Source organism: Eulemur rufifrons, chromosome 16 (assembly GCF_041146395.1).
Source record: "Eulemur rufifrons isolate Redbay chromosome 16, OSU_ERuf_1, whole genome shotgun sequence".
Classification (NCBI taxonomy): domain Eukaryota; kingdom Metazoa; phylum Chordata; class Mammalia; order Primates; family Lemuridae; genus Eulemur; species Eulemur rufifrons.
This window is the reverse complement of record NC_090998.1, coordinates 18,278,504-18,296,789: the sequence shown is the minus strand read 5'-3', so window position 1 is coordinate 18,296,789 and position 18,286 is coordinate 18,278,504. Positions and strand designations below refer to the sequence as shown.

The following is an 18,286-nucleotide window of genomic DNA, read 5'->3' as shown; positions in this document are numbered from 1 at the left end:
CTCGGCCTCCCAGAGTGCTAGGATTACAGGCGTGAGCCACCGCGCCCGGCCTAATTTCTTATACATAATTTTGAAACAGAAAAAAAAAAAGAACCTCAGGAAACGAAATGCTTTAAAAAAGTTTGGCATAAGTTTATTTCTCAGTAAAACCTAATCTGATGTGATACTTGTTATTTTTCATCTGTTTTTAGCCCACTTAGGATATTCCCAAAATTCTAACGTGTTTTGAAAAAGGGGGTGCTGTGTCCTTCCTAGCTGAGATGCCATGTGTGTTTGATGGGCCATACCGTCTTCCTTACACCTAAAAATTTCATAACTCAGAAACTCATCAGATTCCAAAGGTTTCAGATAAAGGAGTGTGGACTTGTATACGTATTGGGTCAACATGTAAATTGCATTTATTACTAAAATGGGGAAAAAAACCAAAACCCAAAACCCTAAAAACAGGAGACAGAACATTCCAAATGCTGACCTTTAACAACGGAAGTTTCCATCTCAGAAACAGGTTCTGATTTTTCTTCTCCATTAGATTCATCAACTTCTGCCACTGTTGTTAACTCTGGTTCACTCTTGTAGAGTCTATAATCTGGACCCTTGAAAGGAAGACGTGTAATTAACAACAACAACAACAACAATGTCAAAATGCTAAAAATTTCTTTTCAAATGTGTACCTCTAAAGACTGAAATTAAAGTCTAAAAATTAATAGCCCTGGAGAGCTATCTAGGATATAACATTCTCTCTCTATATATACATACATATATATATATGTCTCACAACTAAGTAGAAAAAAGGAATTTGAAAGATTTTTAACCAGTAAAACCTCTTGTTTTAAAAGAAAGAACATTACCCTTAAGAACAAAGTCACATTTTATCATGGTATAACTGAATTCTAAAAATAATTATGTTAATTCAATACATTTTCATTTAGAAGGTGGTACTAAAATTCCTGTCACAGAACACTTTGTTGTTCTCAAACTAGCTCTCTTCCTTTTTTCTTATTCGTTTCTCCTTATTACATTTTACATTTATTTGCTTAACTCCAAACCTCTTATTTCCAGTTTCCAAGGGTAGCATCTCTCCTTGGCAACGTTCATATCTTTGAACACTTTCCCTAGACCAAACTGCCCAACCCTTTTACCTTTCCCAGTAACAACAATCTTTTTCTTTCTCCCTTCTTTCTCATCTAAAGATAAAATTTTGCCTCTAATATTCTAAAATGGTATAGTTATTATAAAATATGGCTTCTTCAACATGTGCAAAGTTATCACTTTATGAAAATATAAAAAAATTAAGAAATGATGAAATATTAAAATTATGAAACTATTAACAAATGAGAATGGGAAAACCAAAACCGGAAAACACATGTGATAAAGTTATATATGAACAAAAAAGCACTGGCTAAAAGTGGGGTTATAATAAAAAATAAGTTTCAGTGTGAAATAAATTAATTTTCAAAAATGAAAGGGCATGTATGATTTATTATTCTGTGGCCATTCCAGCCACTTACACAGTGAGATCCATTTCTTGGATATCCTTGAACTTGATGAATCTTCTTTTCTTCAGGCAGATGCACTGGGCCCCTGCTATAACAGAGCAAGGAGCTGCTATCACTGGGCAGAGGGGGGATTATGGGAGGCTGCTCTGTAAAGTCATAGGACCGAGGAAGTGGAGGACGAGGTGGGACTACTTCCTCTTCCTAAAGATTGTAGAATAGTCACCTTATTTAGATAAGCAGATTGAAATTAAGCACATCTAAATTCTTTGCAAAGGTATGTTAACTTAAATTTATTTTAAGATACTTAAAGGGACACTGCCAAGCCAAAAGTCTCGCATCGAAAAGTACAAGCAAAAATCTTTATGATAGCCAATACCTGAGTTTTAAATGTGGTTGCATCTAATTTTTTTTTTCTATAACACATAAGTTAGCTTTATACTGAAACTCAACATTGAAACAGATCACTGAGTAAAACTAGTTACTGGATTTCATTTTAAAAATAGAAGGAAAGAATTAATTCAAAAATCTTACTCTTATTTTTAAGAGGAAAAAAGAAACATTTCTTTTTGTCTGGCTTTTATACAAAATTCAAGACCATACACTCTTTGAATTAGGTTGACAGTATCTCTTTGTAGCTGTAAATTCTCTATGATATTCATGACACACAGCCAACTTATTTATCAATCATTCTACAAATTTTATGAAGTATAAGAAACAATGATAAATATTCAAATTACTTAGATTAGAACAAGTATGACAATGTTAAAATTTTAGAACATAGATGAAATGTGGTTTAATATTTTTTGCATTAAAAAGGGAAGAAAAATCACGTTAGCAACATAAAATTACTGAACCAATAAAACTTCAAGATTAAAGCAATAACTCTTTAATATATTTGAGACATTATTATTATAGTAAAGACTTAATTACTTTTAATTCGTATGTTAAACATTTAAATTGATTTATAGTCAGAAAAACAATCTAAACTTACCTCATTTTTGTACTTAACTGTTGAGAAAGGCTTTAATCCTGCTGTACCTATTTAAAAAATTTAGAAAACATAACTACTTATACTAAACACATCTTTCTAAATCTACAGAATGAAGAATTTCATTTCATTTATTTTAAGTGAAGCCTTCCGTTTTTAACCCCTCACTTAATGCTTTCAGAATTTGAAACCAATCATATTAAAAAAATACAAATTAAAACATTTAGTTTAAACAAGAGTATACGGAAATGGTTTTCTCAAATATTACTGTAATATTTTCTCAAATATTATACTGTAAGCATAATTTGATATAATCTTTTAGGATGGCAGTTTGGCTGCACTTATCAAAATGAAAAATGTGTGCTTATTTCTCACTTCTTGGAATCCATCAAGTGTATATTCAGTTATATGTATTAATAATGTTCATAGTAGCATGGCTTATGGCAGCAAAAAACCCCCTGAAACAAAATTATGGAAAAATAGATACAGCATGATCCCATTTTTTATTGTGGGGGGAAAAGAATTCGTAAAGCCCAAACAGCATATGTGTTTATAATTATACATATAAAACAATTATTATTTTCGTGTGAGTGTGGTTGGCAGAGTTTTTTCTTTTTACTTTATAAACTTGTGTATTGATTCAATGTTACAAAGAAGAGTGCCTGTTTGCTGATGTCAAATTCATGAAAATAGCAAAAGAAAGCCAATTATATGTGTCATCATATTTAGATAAAAAGTCATGCACTGCATAACTATGTTTCAGCCAACAACAGACCATATGTGGTGGTGGCCCCTAAGATTATAATGGAGATGAAAAATTCTTATCGCCTAGTCATAGCTGTCTTAGCTGTCATAGCAGAACACATTATCTTTTCTATATTTAGATATAATGTTTACATGCACAAATACTTACAATTGTGTTATAATTGCCTACAGTATTCATTTCAGTAACACAGTGTACAGGTTTGTAGCCTAAAAGCAATAGGCTATTCCAGATAGCCTAGGTGTGTAGCAGGCCACACCACTAGGTTTGTGTAAGTACACTTTATGATGTTTACAAAATGATGAAATTGTCTAACGATGCTTTCTCAGAATGTACTCCTGTTGTTAAATGATGCAGGGCTGTAACACGGTGGTCAGGCATCACAAAATAAAATGCAAAGCTAATTTACCTGCTTCTGTAGTACCTCTTTGCTGTTTGTGTTTACTCAGCCCTTCCATGACATCCTGAATTCTCCAAAGTTCTTTCTGAATCTGCGCACGCTGAATTCCTGCTGACTCAGTCTATCAGTAAAAACAGATAGATCACACACAGGGAAAAAAAATCATTAAATGAAGTTATAAATTCCACTAATTATATATTTAAAAACTGAGAATTGCAGTGGATTAAGTTTTAAGAATATTTAATATGATCTATGTGGCCCTCCCAATTTTGCAGCTCCAGTGGCAAAGATGAACAGGGACAACTAACAAAATATACTCAGATGAGTTCTTTTTTTTTTTTTTTTTTAACACAGAGTCTTGCTCTATTGTCCAGGCTGGAGTGCCGTGGTGTCAGCCTAGCTCACAGCAGCCTCAAACTCCTGGGCTCAAGCAATTCTCTTGCCTCATCCTCCCGAGTAGCTGGGACTACAGGCACCTACCAACATGCCTGGCTAATTTTGTTCTTTTTTTTTTTTTCTGTTTTTGTTTTTTTTATTGTAGAGACGGAGTCTCACAATGTTGCTCAGGCTGGTTTTGAAACTCCTGGCCTTAAGTAATCCTCCCACCTCAGCTTCCCGAAGTGCTAGGATTACAGGCATGGCCCACTGCATCCAGCCCACTTTCTTACTTTTAATTTCCTATATAATGTTCTTAGGCTAAATACTCTAACCGAAACCAAAGTAAGATCATATTGGTTTTCTCTAAGATTCTATTAGAACTCTTAAGACTCTTAATGATAAATAACAATAACCCTGTTTTAGGTAATAATAACCATCGTTTTTAGGAATGTAACTTTATTCTAAAATATAGACAGTGAAAGTATAAAAACTGTCAGATTAGACAAACAATTTCTTTCACTAAATATCAATTTTTTATGATGGTGAATATTAGTATTTCATCAGTATGCTGAAAAGTCCTCTGAGGGGTAGAAATCTGTTTTCAAAGTTTGTAAGCCTAAATATTACGAACCAACACTGTTTTAAAAACTCACTACATAACTTTAGTTATCTAGTTTTCCAAGGTACAGGCTGGAAGCAAAATAAAAGGAGGAAGTGCTCACCCAAGCACCAAACACAATTACAGCCCAGAGATGTGAATTACTGATACACAGGAAGGAAAGATCAACTATAAAAATCAGATACTTGCATATTTATATAGAATATGTATCACTTTTATAATAACTTAAATATAGATACACATATTTTTGCCCATCTGAAAGGTATACAATGCAAATCTAATTTTTGTTTTATTTACATTTTTTTGATTACTAGTGACTTGTTAGTAATCTCAGTTTTCCTTTCTATGAATTAACTACTCATATTCTTTGTCTGTTTTTCTAATGGATTATTTTTACAAATCAGAAAGAAAAAGTTTCTTGAAAATCTAGATAGTAAACTCTGCAAGCAGATCAATGCAGCGAGCCTATATTCCAATGGCATTTAGTAATAATCTATCTTTTTCCTATTGATCAGTGGTACTACTGCTAACACATAAATTCTCACATATTCATGGTCTCCTGTTGAATTCTCTATTTTGTTCCATTGGTCTATTTTTTCTTATACCATGTTTAAAACTATGGTTTTGCATGTTTCCTTGCTTGCTTATTTATTTAACCAACACTTACACAGTAAGTTTTATGTGCCTGGTTCTAGTCTTTTTTTATTGTTTTTTTTTTTTTTAATTTTTTTTTTTTTTTTTTCCCAGAGTCTCACTCTGTTGCCCAGGCTAGAGTGAGTGCCGTGGCGTCAGCCTAGCTCACAGCAACCTCAGACTCCTCGGCTCAAGCGATCCTCCTGTCTCAGCCTCCCGAGTAGCTGGGACTACAGGCATGCACCACCATGCCCGGCTAATTTTTTCTATATATATTTTTAGCTGTCCATATAATTTCTTTCTATTTTTAGTAGAGATGGGGTCTCGCTCTTGCTCAGGCTGGTCTTGAACTCCTGAGCTCAAACGATCCGCCCACCTCGGCCTCCCAGAGTGCTAGGATTACAGGCGTGAGCCACCTCGCCCGGCCGTCAGTTCTAGTCTTAAGTGCTTCAAAAATATCAACACATTATATAACAATAATCATAATAACCTAGTAGGGGTAGGTACTATTATTATTTTCATTTTATAGTTGTGGAAACTGAGACCCAAAGTTGTTACGCAACTGGTCTAAGGAAGCATGTGCAATGCTACCATTCAGAGTGTGCCTTCTACTTCTTTATTTTCTCAAAAAAATGTTTTAAGCACTTGTGGTTTTTATCATACTTTAAAAACATTAGAACTACTTTTAAAATTTCTTTAGAAAATTCTACTAGAATTCTGGTTAGAACGGGATGACATTTATGGACAGAATTTTCATTGTTAAAACATCAAATCAGACCATCAATAAAAATGATATACCAATTATACCTCTTCATTAATTCAAGTATTCTCTTATGTTTTATAATATAGTTATTAAATTTTCATGAACATTTTTTGTTAGGTTAAATATGGAATTTGCAAACTGCTCTGGCCCACAGTCTCTTTAGTGTGGCCTGTGAGGTAAGAATAATATTTAATACCTAGTCTTTTACAGGAAAAGACCTCTGGATTATCATATCTATAGTTTTTTTCTAGTGTATTTTAGTAGCTCATTTTTATAGCTGATTATTGATAGTGTAACTTCAGTGTCCAATACAGAAGTCACAACCACATATAGCTATTTAAATACAGATAATTAAAATGAATACGGCCGGGCGTGGTGGCTCACGACTGTAATCCTAGCACTCTGGGAGGCCGAGGTGGGTGGATTGTTTGAGATCAGGAGTTCGAGACCAGCCTGAGCAAGAGCGAGACCCCGTCTCTACTAAAAATAGAAAGAAATGATCTGGACAGCTAAAAATATACAGAAAAAATTAGCCGGGCATGGTGGTGCATGCCTGTAGTCCCAGCTACTCGGGAGGCTGAGGCAGTAGGATCGCTTAAGCCCAGGAGTTTGAGGTTGCTGTGAGCTAGGCTGATGCCACGGCACTCACTCTAGGCTGGGCAACAGAGCGAGACTCTGTGGAAAAAAAAAAAAAAAATACACAACTAAAAGTTCAGTTCCTCAGCCACAATGGCCACATTTCACGTGCCCAAAAACTGCACGTGGCAAGTACTATATTGGACAGCACAAAGAGAGGGGACAGGTGATTTTCCACGAGTTAATCTTACTAACCTTTTATCTGTTCTATTGATTTGTCTGTTGAGCCCACTGGGTTTCCAATACAGATGATCAAATTTATATAGGGTCATCAGCATGAAGTAACTTTTATTATTGTCTCAAACATATATTATTTCTACTCCCTAGAGTAATACTTTAAGATAAGTATTATTTCTACTTTAGAGATAAGAAAACTAATGCCTAAAACCCGAATCCAGCTCTGCATGCTTACAAATTGAATTCTTTATACCAAATGGAGCTGTCTCTTCCCCTATTCTAATACTATGTCAGTCATGACAACAAGCTAATATAATTTGACAAAAAAAGAGAGACATTTAGTACAGGACAGATTCGAATAATTTTATAAAAAGATAAAATATCCATTATTTGATAAATTCATGTAATTCAACACCTCAATGCCAAATGACACAGATGGAGTTGCGAAAGACTACGAAGCCACATTTATTGGAACTGCAGACAGAGCTGAGACAGTTAGGCACGTAGACTACTCCTGGGCTCACCAGGTAAGTAAGATTCCTGTCATTGAAATCCAGGTGTCAGTTAGACAGTAATGTAAAAACTGTTAAGGGTATGCATAAATCCAACAAGGTGGGCTGTGTGTTACCAAGAAAAAAAACAGTTAAAACAATGTAAAAAAAAAAAATCACACTTTTGTACCTGAATTTCACCAAGGCGATCTAGCTGCTCTTGCATCTGGTTCCTGGTAACAGCTACATCATATTCTAACCTATCATATTCTCTCCATGCTCGTTCCAATTCCTAAAATCAAAGAGCATTAATTACTTTAATGAGGAAAATGTGCTTTTATGGTGTTATCACTACAATTATAACCTTTCTAGACTTTAGAAAATAGTGTAGTTTATATTGGGCAAAATACAGATTTTTGTAAACCATTTTCCTTTACTGGTTTTTTCCTTTTTAAAACTCAATTCAACAAGAATTTACTGAGCAATTTAAGTATGTATTATTGTGCTGCTGTTTTACTCAAATTTACTAAAAAAAAACAAAAAAAAACAAAAAAACCCTCAAAACAAAAAAACCCACCTTAACTATTATTTACCCATTCAAAACATTAAAATATTTGAATGATTCTACTGTCTAAAGAGTATTATTTTGAGGAAATAGATTGATTTATTCATGTTAATAGGGTAAATTTTTCTTGAAGGTAATTTCCTAAAATGAAGAGGCATAAATAAAGCATTTTATCTGTCTTAATAAAAAGTTCTCTATGAAGAAAAAACTAAATACCGTGCCATTCTAGCATATTGGATTTTCAGTAACACCAGAAGCTTGACATGACTGTACTTACAATAAACTTATAGTAATAGTAATATAATAAAACAAATTAATTTAGCTAACTATATAAACAATTCGTGAATCCTGTTCATAGAGACTCAATATAGACACTATCCACCTACGCTTTTCTCTTTTGGAAAAGAAAATCATCCCAAAACCAAAAAAAATCACAAAGATGTTTTTGATACTTGGTCTTTTAAAAAATTATATATTTATATATACACACACACACACATATATATATGCATATATATTTAGAGATGAGAGTCTCACTATGTTGCTAATGCTGGTCTCCAACTCCAGGGCTCAAGCAATCCTCCTGCCTCAGCCTCCTGAGTAGCTAGGACTACAGCAATGTGCTATCACAACTGGTGTGATGCTTAGTTTGTCATCTGTTGAATACAGAATGATTTTATAGATGCTTAAAAATACATCACCATACCATCCTGTTTCAGGGATGCTAACCCCATGGGGGTATAGTTTACCCTTCCTAAGTTTAGGGAGTGATAGTAGGGTAACAAACTGATAAACTAAGGACAGACACTGTATGGATCACTATTTTATTATCAGAATCTACTGTGACATTGGCAAATAGAATACAGCCAACAAATACTTATTGAAAACTGTTGTTAAATTAATTAATAACTTGTCTAAGAACCTCCCATGATCAGGGACTTCTTTCCTTGAACTGCTCTGAATGAGTTAACAGCAGAAATCTAGGGATAAGGAAAGAGAGTACTGAGTGTGGAACAAAGGTTACCTAAAATAATTTTAGCAGTTAAAAAAAAAAAAAAAGCAGCAACATGTTACCTTAAGGTCCTAAAGGTTCTCTTTCAGAGTTATTTTATTTTGTATATTTTGCAACTAGCTTAAAATCACTTTAAAGGGCCGGGCGTGGTGGCTCATGCCTGTAATCCTAGCACTCTGGGAGGCTGAGGCGGAAGGATCACTTGAGCCCAGGAGCTTGAGGTTGCTGTGAGCCAGGCTGACGCCACGGCACTCTAGCCAGGGTGACAGAGTAGAGTCTGCCTCAAAAAAAAAACCAAAAAAACCAACTAACCAAACAAACAAACACTTTAAAAAACTTAGGCAATGAAAATTATTGAAATTGTACACTTTTAAAAATTACAGTGAATGTTTTGGCGTTTTGGAATAATTGCTTTTTCAATTTAAGAGGTCTCTCTTTTTTTTTGAGACAGAGTCTCGCTCCATCGCTTGGGCTAGAGTGCTAAGAGGTCTCCTTAAAGCAGGTTTTACAATGAATTATATTAAATTTTTTAAAAAGCAAAGAGATAAAGCACTGAAGATTTTTATCATCATTATATTATGTGGCAGGTTTCATAATGAATTAAATTATAAAAAAGCAAAGTAATGCTAGATTAAAGATTTTTTATCTCATCTATTTTATGCAGTATTAGTCTCTCTACTTGGCTTTAGTAAACTGTTTTTACCTGAATAAATATGAAAATTGACCTTCTTTTTTTTTTTCTTTTTTTCCCAAGACAGTTCTTAGAACTCAGAAAACTGACCTTCTTTAATAAAAATTGCTTCTAGTCATCTTCTAATTTGCTTATGTCACAAAAACTGCAAATTTAAAGAGTAGTCCTTTGATGGCTTCAGGGAAGGTAAAAAGATAACAGACCCAATGGCAGCTCAGTGGCTAACCAAGAATGCACTGCCAGGCTAACACCTGACCTCCCTTGTAGAAAAGCCAGAAATCAGGGTGGGCTCACCTACATTGTAGAGGCATCTAAATACAACATTCCAGGATGGTAAGAATTCCCTTTCTTAGAGAAACGGGAAAAATAGAGATTGAGAGCTAGAGATTACTTTACCAATATTTTAGGAGTGAAGAAACAATATACTTTCAATCTTCCTAACTTGGACAATTAGGAACTATTGCACCGTATCATTTGGCCCAAGTCCCATAATCCTGCTGGGCCCACCTGTTTCCGCCTTTACCTCAGCCTCCTCAAACATGATTACTGGGTAGATAGTAGCACAAGTCAACAGGAGACAGCAAGAAAAGGGTTTCTTTGAACATCTGGCTGAGCATTTCATTAAGGAGTTTAATAGATTAAACGAGTACAATGTTAAAAATCTTTAAATACGATCTTACTTTTTAGTTGTCAAGAAGATAATATACATGTACACTCAGTCAATTAAAAAGAGAGTAATAACTTTCAAATATGCAATTATCTGAAAATCACAGGCACTAGTCAGGAAATAGAGCTTTCAATAGAAAAGTAGAGACTCCCATGCCACACAGTTAAGAGAACGAACAAACTCTTTCAATCGGGAACCATGTGGACGAACCTCATGAGCTGAAGGAAGCCAGGCGAAGAGTATGTACTACATGATTGATCACAGCTACACACAGTTTAGAAACAGGAAAAACTAACCTATAGTTTAAAAAATTTGACTCAGTCTGTTTAGGGTGTGGAACAAGTATAGGTTTTAATAGCAGCTATTCCTTTATAGTCTGTACTGAGACAAGACTTGGCCACTGTGGGGTGGGGGTGGGGACCTTCAAGTAGGTTTACAGCACTCAGATGCAATGAAATCCCAGGCTACCAAAAAATCAATAAAGATTTTAATATCTAACTATAGAGCTCTACAGGAGATACATATTATGATTTTTATTAACAAAGGATTAGAACTAATGATGCATTTCCAAGTTTTTAATGTAATGAGAACTTCCTTTTTCTTATCCAGAATCAATGGCAATTTAAAACATAATCTACTAATAGGAATACAACATGCTATACATAAATCTCAAATTCTTAGCCTTGTATTTCACTGTAATGCTGCCTCACTTTTTTAATAAACAAGTAAATAATTACCATTATTATGCTTTGAACCAATAGAGAGACTGGTTTACTTTTTTTTTTTTTTTTGAGACAGAGTCTCACTCTGTTGCCCAGGCTAGAGTGAGTGCCGTGGCGTCAGCCTAGCTCACAGCAACCTCAAACTCCTGAGCTCAAGCGATCCTCCTGTCTCAGCCTCCCGTGGAGACTGGTTTACTTTTGGCTTTCCTCTTTTTTTTGCGACAGTCTCACTCTGCCGCCCTCAGCAGAATGCAGTGGCATCATCATAGCTCACTGCAACCTCAAATTCCTGCACTCAGGCGATCCTCCTGCCCCAGCCTCCCAAGTAACTGGCACTACATTCTCTTTGAAATAAAATTATATTCTCATCTCAAAGAACCTGCTTACTCTTTATTGTATGAAATTCCAGATATAACAAAAATAGAAAAGCTAGAATACAGGGGAAGAAAAAGAAAAAAGAACTATAACTGTGTCACATTTCTGTTAGCATTTTTGTGGATTTTCTTTTAATTTTTCTTAAATGCACACAATGGAAACTACCAAACATACACAACAGTAGTGCCCACCAGCACCCGAATTCAACACTTCTCAACACATAGCCAATCTGGTTTCATCTATAGCGCCCATCTTTTATCCTTGTTGCATTATTTTAAAGCAAACATCAAACATCATATAATTTCAACTATAAATACTTTGGTATGTTTCTCTAAAGAAAGAAAATCAAAATGAAAAAAAGGAAAGAGGAAAATCTTACTATTTAAACTATAAAACTTCCCCCACCTCCCTCTTAAATCTTTTGTCACTTATTTGTTGAAGAGAATGAATTTGTTCTGGGTTATTCTATAGAATTTCCCCTCTTCTGGATTTTGCTAACTGAATTCTTGTGGCATTGCTTAGCATGCTCTTCTGTTTCCTATAACCTGGTTATTAGATACTGAGGCTTCTCGAGATTCAGATGTGATTTTTTTTTAGTAAAAATCAGTGCCCCCTTATCCTTGGGGGACATGTTCCAAGATGTGGATGCCTGAACTGCAGACAGTACCAAACTCTATGTTTTTCCCTATAAAAACATACCTACGATAAAATTTAATTTATAAATTAGGCACACCAAGAAATTAACAATAACTACTAATAAAATAGAATTATAACAAATTATATATGCGTCATAAACTAGGCTTAAAAAATAATAAAAATAATAAATTGTAATGCAAGTTATGTGAATGTGTTCTCTCTCACTCTCATTGTACTATACGCACCTATTTGACTGCAGGTAGCAAACTGCGGATAAGGCAGAGACTACTGTACCATAGGTGCCGCTAGGTGTTTTCTACTGCTGCATATCAGGAGGCTTATAACATCTGGCTGTGTCTCCTTTCTGGGGGATGCTGTATTGTAACCATGAAATCACTGGGGTACTTAAAACCATCTTAAAATCTTTTAAAGAACATTCATTCCATGACAATTCATGGATGGTGACTGATCTACTGTAAAAAACTACACTTTGTTGTAACCATGATCCTCAGTAGCTCTTCATTAAATTGAGAATGAAGATATTTATAAATATAAATATTAAGATATTTAATGTGTGAGCTTCTTTCCAAGGTAGTTCATTTGTCTTGCTTCTCTGCCCCTTACGGTTTACAAGCCTACACCCTAGCGCACATAACCACTGTAGGCTAAAATCTCAGCTTACTCATGGCCCTATGTCCAGTTTAGAGCACAAGTGAATTTAATGGAAGTTACATACCACTTATTAACTGTGTAACCGTGGGTAATCTTTCTGTATCTCAGTTTTCCACCTTAAATATAGGAATAAGAGTACCTATGTCAAGGTTCTTAATAGATTAAATGCATATACAGCACTTACAATGGAGCCTAGCACCCAATAACTGCTGAAGAAATTTTAATAATTACTAGTATTTCATATATTAGTATTATCTTGCAGTAGATAAGTGTATAAGCCATCTGCCAGCACGATTCAGGATCCCTGGGGGCTTTGTACTTGCTTTCCGATGTCTGAAATTCCTTTAAAATTCCTTTAACCGAACACTCATTTTAGATTTTCGGGTATGAGAATCTAGATTTAAATTCCGAGTTCCAGAAAGTACAAGTTATGTGACCACACAGACAGTGAAGTGGAGTAGAAAGTAGACATGCCCTAGAATTAACAAGTCCTTGATTCAGGCACTAACTGTTCCCTATTAGTTATGTCACCTTGGCAAATCACTTAATCCCCATGAGCCTTAGTTGCTTCATCAGTGTGGTGGAGGTAAAAGAAATGAAAATAAGAAATAAAATGGAGGTGATAACTGTATTTATTTTTTGTAGGCCTTTCTTAAATTTCAAACCAGATTAGAGATAAGGCTTACATGTAAATTCCCCCAAGAGGTGATGGCAGCAGGTATGTGTGGAGTTCCACACCACATCCCCTTTGCCCACCTTTCAAGGACATGTGATACAGTTCCCTGCATGCCAGTGTCCCATGGCAAGCCAGCTGCTGGCTAAGGCAGCTTGTAAATGTTGGTGAATTAAGGACTCCAGGGCAACCCTGACCAAAGGGCGATGCATACCCCAGACTCCGGCCTTTCAGTGGGACGTTCTGAAGCATCCTGCTCATTTCCTCGGAGGATCCCCAGGGGGATCAGACTCCTGCTGCCCACAGTGGTAGCCAGCTCAGCAGTGCAACTTTTATTGGCTTTTCTTCTTTCCTGTCTCATTCTCCCCACCCCCTCATTTCTGCTTTCTGGAATCATCTCCCAGATAAACTACCTCTACCCAGGTCCTTATTTCAGGCTCTGCTTTCAGAGGGGAACCCAAACTAAGATAATGACAGATTGAAAAATTTATCTGAAGGTGTAACTGACTGTTGTAACCCTTTAATCAGGCTTAGATAAAAAGTGGAGGCCAGGAGAGAACACAAAGGCACCATGCTGGATGGGGCTTGAGGAAAAGAGATGGAGTATCAAAAATTAAAAGAAATTGTACAAGGAACACTACTTTACATGTTTACCTCGTGCTAATCCTAGTTTTATGTACCTTCTTGGCCTAGCAGGTGAGATGATGTTCTCAGAATCCAAGCTTTGATCGACATGGAGGCCCTAATGTTATACCTTTTATGCCTGGGGCTTAGATTTGAACCAATGCCATGAATTGACTGTGAAAGAATTAGAGGAACCCTTTGAGATTCTGCCAGCATAAATGTAATCCAAATTTAAATCTAATCAACATCTATCGAGTGACAACCATATGCCCAGTATGATGTTATGCACATACTAACATTTGTAGCCTTAAGCTACAAATATAAATAAGTTTACATAAAGGCACAAATAACATAGTTTGCATTCTATGCAGTAAGACACGTCTTGGTAGAACATATTCAAAGGGTTTGTCATAACCACTGATTACTGCTGAAGGCAAGGAAAAATAAACCAGAAAAGTGATTATATAGAATAATAACCAGAAAAAGGGATACTAAAACAAGATTAATTCCTATTATGACATTTTTAACAAAATTCCCATCAGGGCTGGAGTTAACCTTATGATGGAACAAATTCCAAGCCTACTGATGAGATTTAAGTTACTAATCCTAGTTGGTAAGGGAAGAAATTTTCTAAAAGTAGAATTTAAAGAACAGACACCAAATCATTAAAGAGTCTTCAACCAAATGTTAGTATAGGCCACCATTTTGATGTGACTCAGGTTGTCACAGGGATACTGGGCAATTTCATTAGCTTAGCATTGACAGCTTAACCCTATTTCTCCTTTTTAATCTCACATTCTCTGTCCTCTAACAGGATTCCTCTATTCTACTCAGTCAGTTAGTTCTAGTTCTTGCTTCTCCAAACATAATTCCTACATTCTTAATTCTGTGTTGTGGCTCCAGGTGTTTTGTTCTGTAAGGACCACCCTTCATTCTTCCACACTATTTTTGAGACGGGCTCTCATTCTGTTGCCTAGGCTGGAGTGCAGTGGTGTGATCACAGCTTACTGCGCCTCAAACTCCTGGGCTCAAGTAATTCTCTTGCCTCTGCCTCCAGAGTAGCTGGGACTACAGTGCACACCACCATGACCAGCTACTTTTTCTTATTTTTTGTAGACATGGAGTCTTGCTGTGTCACCCAGGCTGCTCTTGAACTCCTGGCCTCAAGTGATCCTCCTGCCTCAGCCTCCTGAGTTGCTGGGATTACAGGCAGGAGCCACTACCTCAGGTTTCTCTCCTCTTCTTATCCAAATCTTACTTATCATTGATGAATTCAGTGAGCACTTCCCCGTAGACATTTCAGGTGCACATATATTCTTTATGCCTATATGATAAAAATCCATGTAGATCTAAGTCTTCAGGACTATGGTAAGAAGACTTGGATTTGAGTTCCAGGCTATTTATTAGTTTTGCAACTTTGGGTGAGTCACTCAGCTCAAGCATTCATCAAATTTTTAATGCACATCCCTATAGTGCTGGATGCTAGAGCAACAAAGATGAATGAGACATGATTTCTTATTTTAAGGAACTCACGACGGAAAGGATATTAAATTTTTTAAAAGTCTATAAACATCACAGTATATTTAAGAGACTCAAATAAGACAATGGAAAAATAGTATTTTAAAAATGGAAATAGAAATATAAGGTATTTCAGAATCATAAAAACTAGGTTTCTGATTTATTTAAAACTATGGTATATTCCTTTAAAAATAGCTCATGTCTGGAATATTAATTTAGGGTTTAGAGTGGAAGCCGTGTCGAGATTCTGGTATCCTGCCAGCTTGGAAAGTCCCCTCTTAGTTAAGCTATACTGTCTGTGGACTTCTTGAAAGGTAGCTGCTCCCTAAAAGGCCCCTGGAAGGTACAGAAAAGGGTGTATTAGCAGTTTTCTATAACAGGGTGGCTTTTGCTAGGAACTGTCTTTCAAAAGGCTGCTTAGACAGGTGCTCTTACTATGTTTAGAGATGACCACATCATAGGCTCTAAAGCAGACTGTTTAAACTCATAGAGCATTCAATTTATAAACTCTAAGTGAGACTTTTAGATTTGGTAATCCCAAGAGACTCTTATAAAAATCACAGGACGATGGGTTAAAAGGTTCTGCTGGCTTTATTTCTTACTCAAACCTATCATCTCAACTTAGATCACACTGCAGCTGTGAAATGGTAATGTTGACAGCTTCTCAAAAGCTTTTCACAGGTGCCTTTTATTGAAATGCTTGGTTAAGAGTCTAATTACAACCTTCCCCAAATTATTCCAAGCCCCAAGAATCCATAAAATATATATTCTGTTAATGCAATACATTTTAATATATTTAAGAATGTTTCATTTGCATAATACATAAAACAGGAGTCCCTATCTCCTCTATAAAACATCTACCTCATAGAGAACAAAATGCCTACTAATTACAGATATAAAGAGGACCCTTTATTTTTATGTTCCTAAAGAACTATACACTAATAACAAACTAATATTTCTTACTATAATAACAGCCCTAAGGAAGCCCAATTAAACAGAAAAAAAAAAAAAAAAAGAAAAAAGAACTGCATAATACTTCAGTGATTTTTACCAGGGGCGGGAAATCTACTTACGGCAGTGGCTCGAGAGAGTTCTCGACACGTACTGAGCAGTCCATTTTGTAAATCGTCCCTCTGTAACACCACCGTCTGAATGGCTGCTGGGTTATCTGCATTCATTTCTATCTCTTGGCTGGCTGATAGCAAAGCTTGCTCAAGCGTGTACTATTATAATAAAAAGAATTACACTTAATGTTCTGCATCATTGAATTAATTCTTTTTACTTTAGTTATCAGTGTCCTGATAATAATCACATAAAGTAACATCACTCTTAGATAATAAACATAATTGTCCTACTTTCTCCTTGTGGAGCTGCTGAAGTTTCTCTTCCAGAGCATGTACCACTTTATCTTGTTCACATAGTCGGCTTAACTTGGTCTAGGTTATAAGAGTAGAAATCTCTTATTAGTAATTTTTTATTTTTCCTGTAATTGGAGGCAAGTAGTCACTATATGACAAAAAACACATTTAAAATATTTAATAGATAGAATGCTTAAATATGCATGCAAAGATTTCCCTCCTACAATCTGCTAGATAGGTTAAGTGATACATGCAGTCCTTAAATTACGCTAACTTGGTTCTGTTTTCATACTTCTTTTTTTGAGACAGTCTCGCTCTGTCACCCTGGGTAGAGTGCAGCGGCGTCATCATAGCTCACTGTGACCTCAGACTCCTGAGCTCCAGGGATCCTCCTGCCTCAGCTTCCCGGGTAGCTGGGAACACAGGTGCCCAACACCACGCCTGGCTAATTTTTCTATTTTTTGTAGAGATGGGGTCTTGCTCTTGCTCAGGCTGGTCTTGAACTCCTGCCCTCAAGCCATCCTCCTGCCTCAGCCTCCCAGAGTGCTAGGATTACAGGCGTGATTTCACCTGGCCTTGTTTTCATTTATTTTTAAACTGGTAAGAACAGATAAAGTTGGGGGACCACTTGAGCGTGGTGGCACATGCCTGTAGTCCCAGGGAGGCCGAGCTATGATGACAATGCTGTACACTACCTGGGGTGACAGAGCAAGATTCTGTCTCAAAAAAAAAAAAAAAAAAAAAAAAAGTGTAGATAGTATACATGCTCTTACCTCTTACATAAAAGGCCAAGAAGCAATAGTTTTCATGTATTTTTAAAATTATGTGCTTAGGTTCTTAGAAACGAATATAAACAAAAGACTGTTTCTAATTACAGTACCATAAATAAAAATACTACAAATGATGAAAAATCATTTTGAATAGTTTTGATGTTTTAAATTCTTAGTATTACCCTCATTTTTAATTTATGAAAATATGAGAAAGTACGCAAATAAAATTGCAATAGTACAATAAACCAGTTCATCTAATGTCTCAAAATAAAAACACCAGACGAACTGGAAGTAAGTCCCAAACTTTACGGCAAAATGACTTATGCAAGAAATTTGAGGCTTTACCTCCTTTGCCATTAAAATAACTACCTTATCTTTGTCACACAAGACTCAAGCTACACCAAATGGAAGGTGTTGAAAAGAGGAGGCACAACTCAACAGAATAATGCCAGGGGAAATGAGGGAAGAATGCATGGCAAATTAGCAATCTAAAATATGATTTAAAAAAGATTAAATTCAAAAAGGAACAGTGATAGACGTTCCTTACTTACTCTAGAAGACATAGCAATTTTTGTCTCCAGTCTTTCATAACTTTTTTTTTTAATCAAAAACAGTTTTTACTTTCATTTAAGTGATGCTTAATATGTTCAACTGCTAAC

At 35.7% G+C, this 18,286-nt stretch overlaps 1 protein-coding gene across 8 annotated transcripts in view; it reads right to left on the bottom strand.

The window, feature by feature from the left end:
* The window catches only part of PLEKHA5 (pleckstrin homology domain containing A5), a 230,602-nt gene that overhangs the window by 17,689 nt on the left and 194,627 nt on the right, over window positions 1–18,286 (bottom strand). For 3 of the 8 annotated variants that reach the window (XM_069491517.1, XM_069491519.1, XM_069491520.1), the window contains 6 exons: window positions 16,855–16,935; window positions 16,573–16,722; window positions 7,535–7,636; window positions 3,672–3,768; window positions 2,488–2,534; window positions 473–593 (listed from right to left, as the gene is read on the bottom strand). In XM_069491517.1, coding sequence (XP_069347618.1) covers window positions 473–593; window positions 2,488–2,534; window positions 3,672–3,768; window positions 7,535–7,636; window positions 16,573–16,722; window positions 16,855–16,935 — 598 coding nt within the window. Of the gene's footprint in view, window positions 1–472; window positions 594–1,508; window positions 1,698–2,487; window positions 2,535–3,656; window positions 3,769–7,534; window positions 7,637–16,572; window positions 16,723–16,854; window positions 16,936–18,286 lie in introns of all 8 variants that reach the window. The other 5 variants (XM_069491515.1, XM_069491514.1, XM_069491518.1 and 2 more) reach the window with 3 other exon arrangements.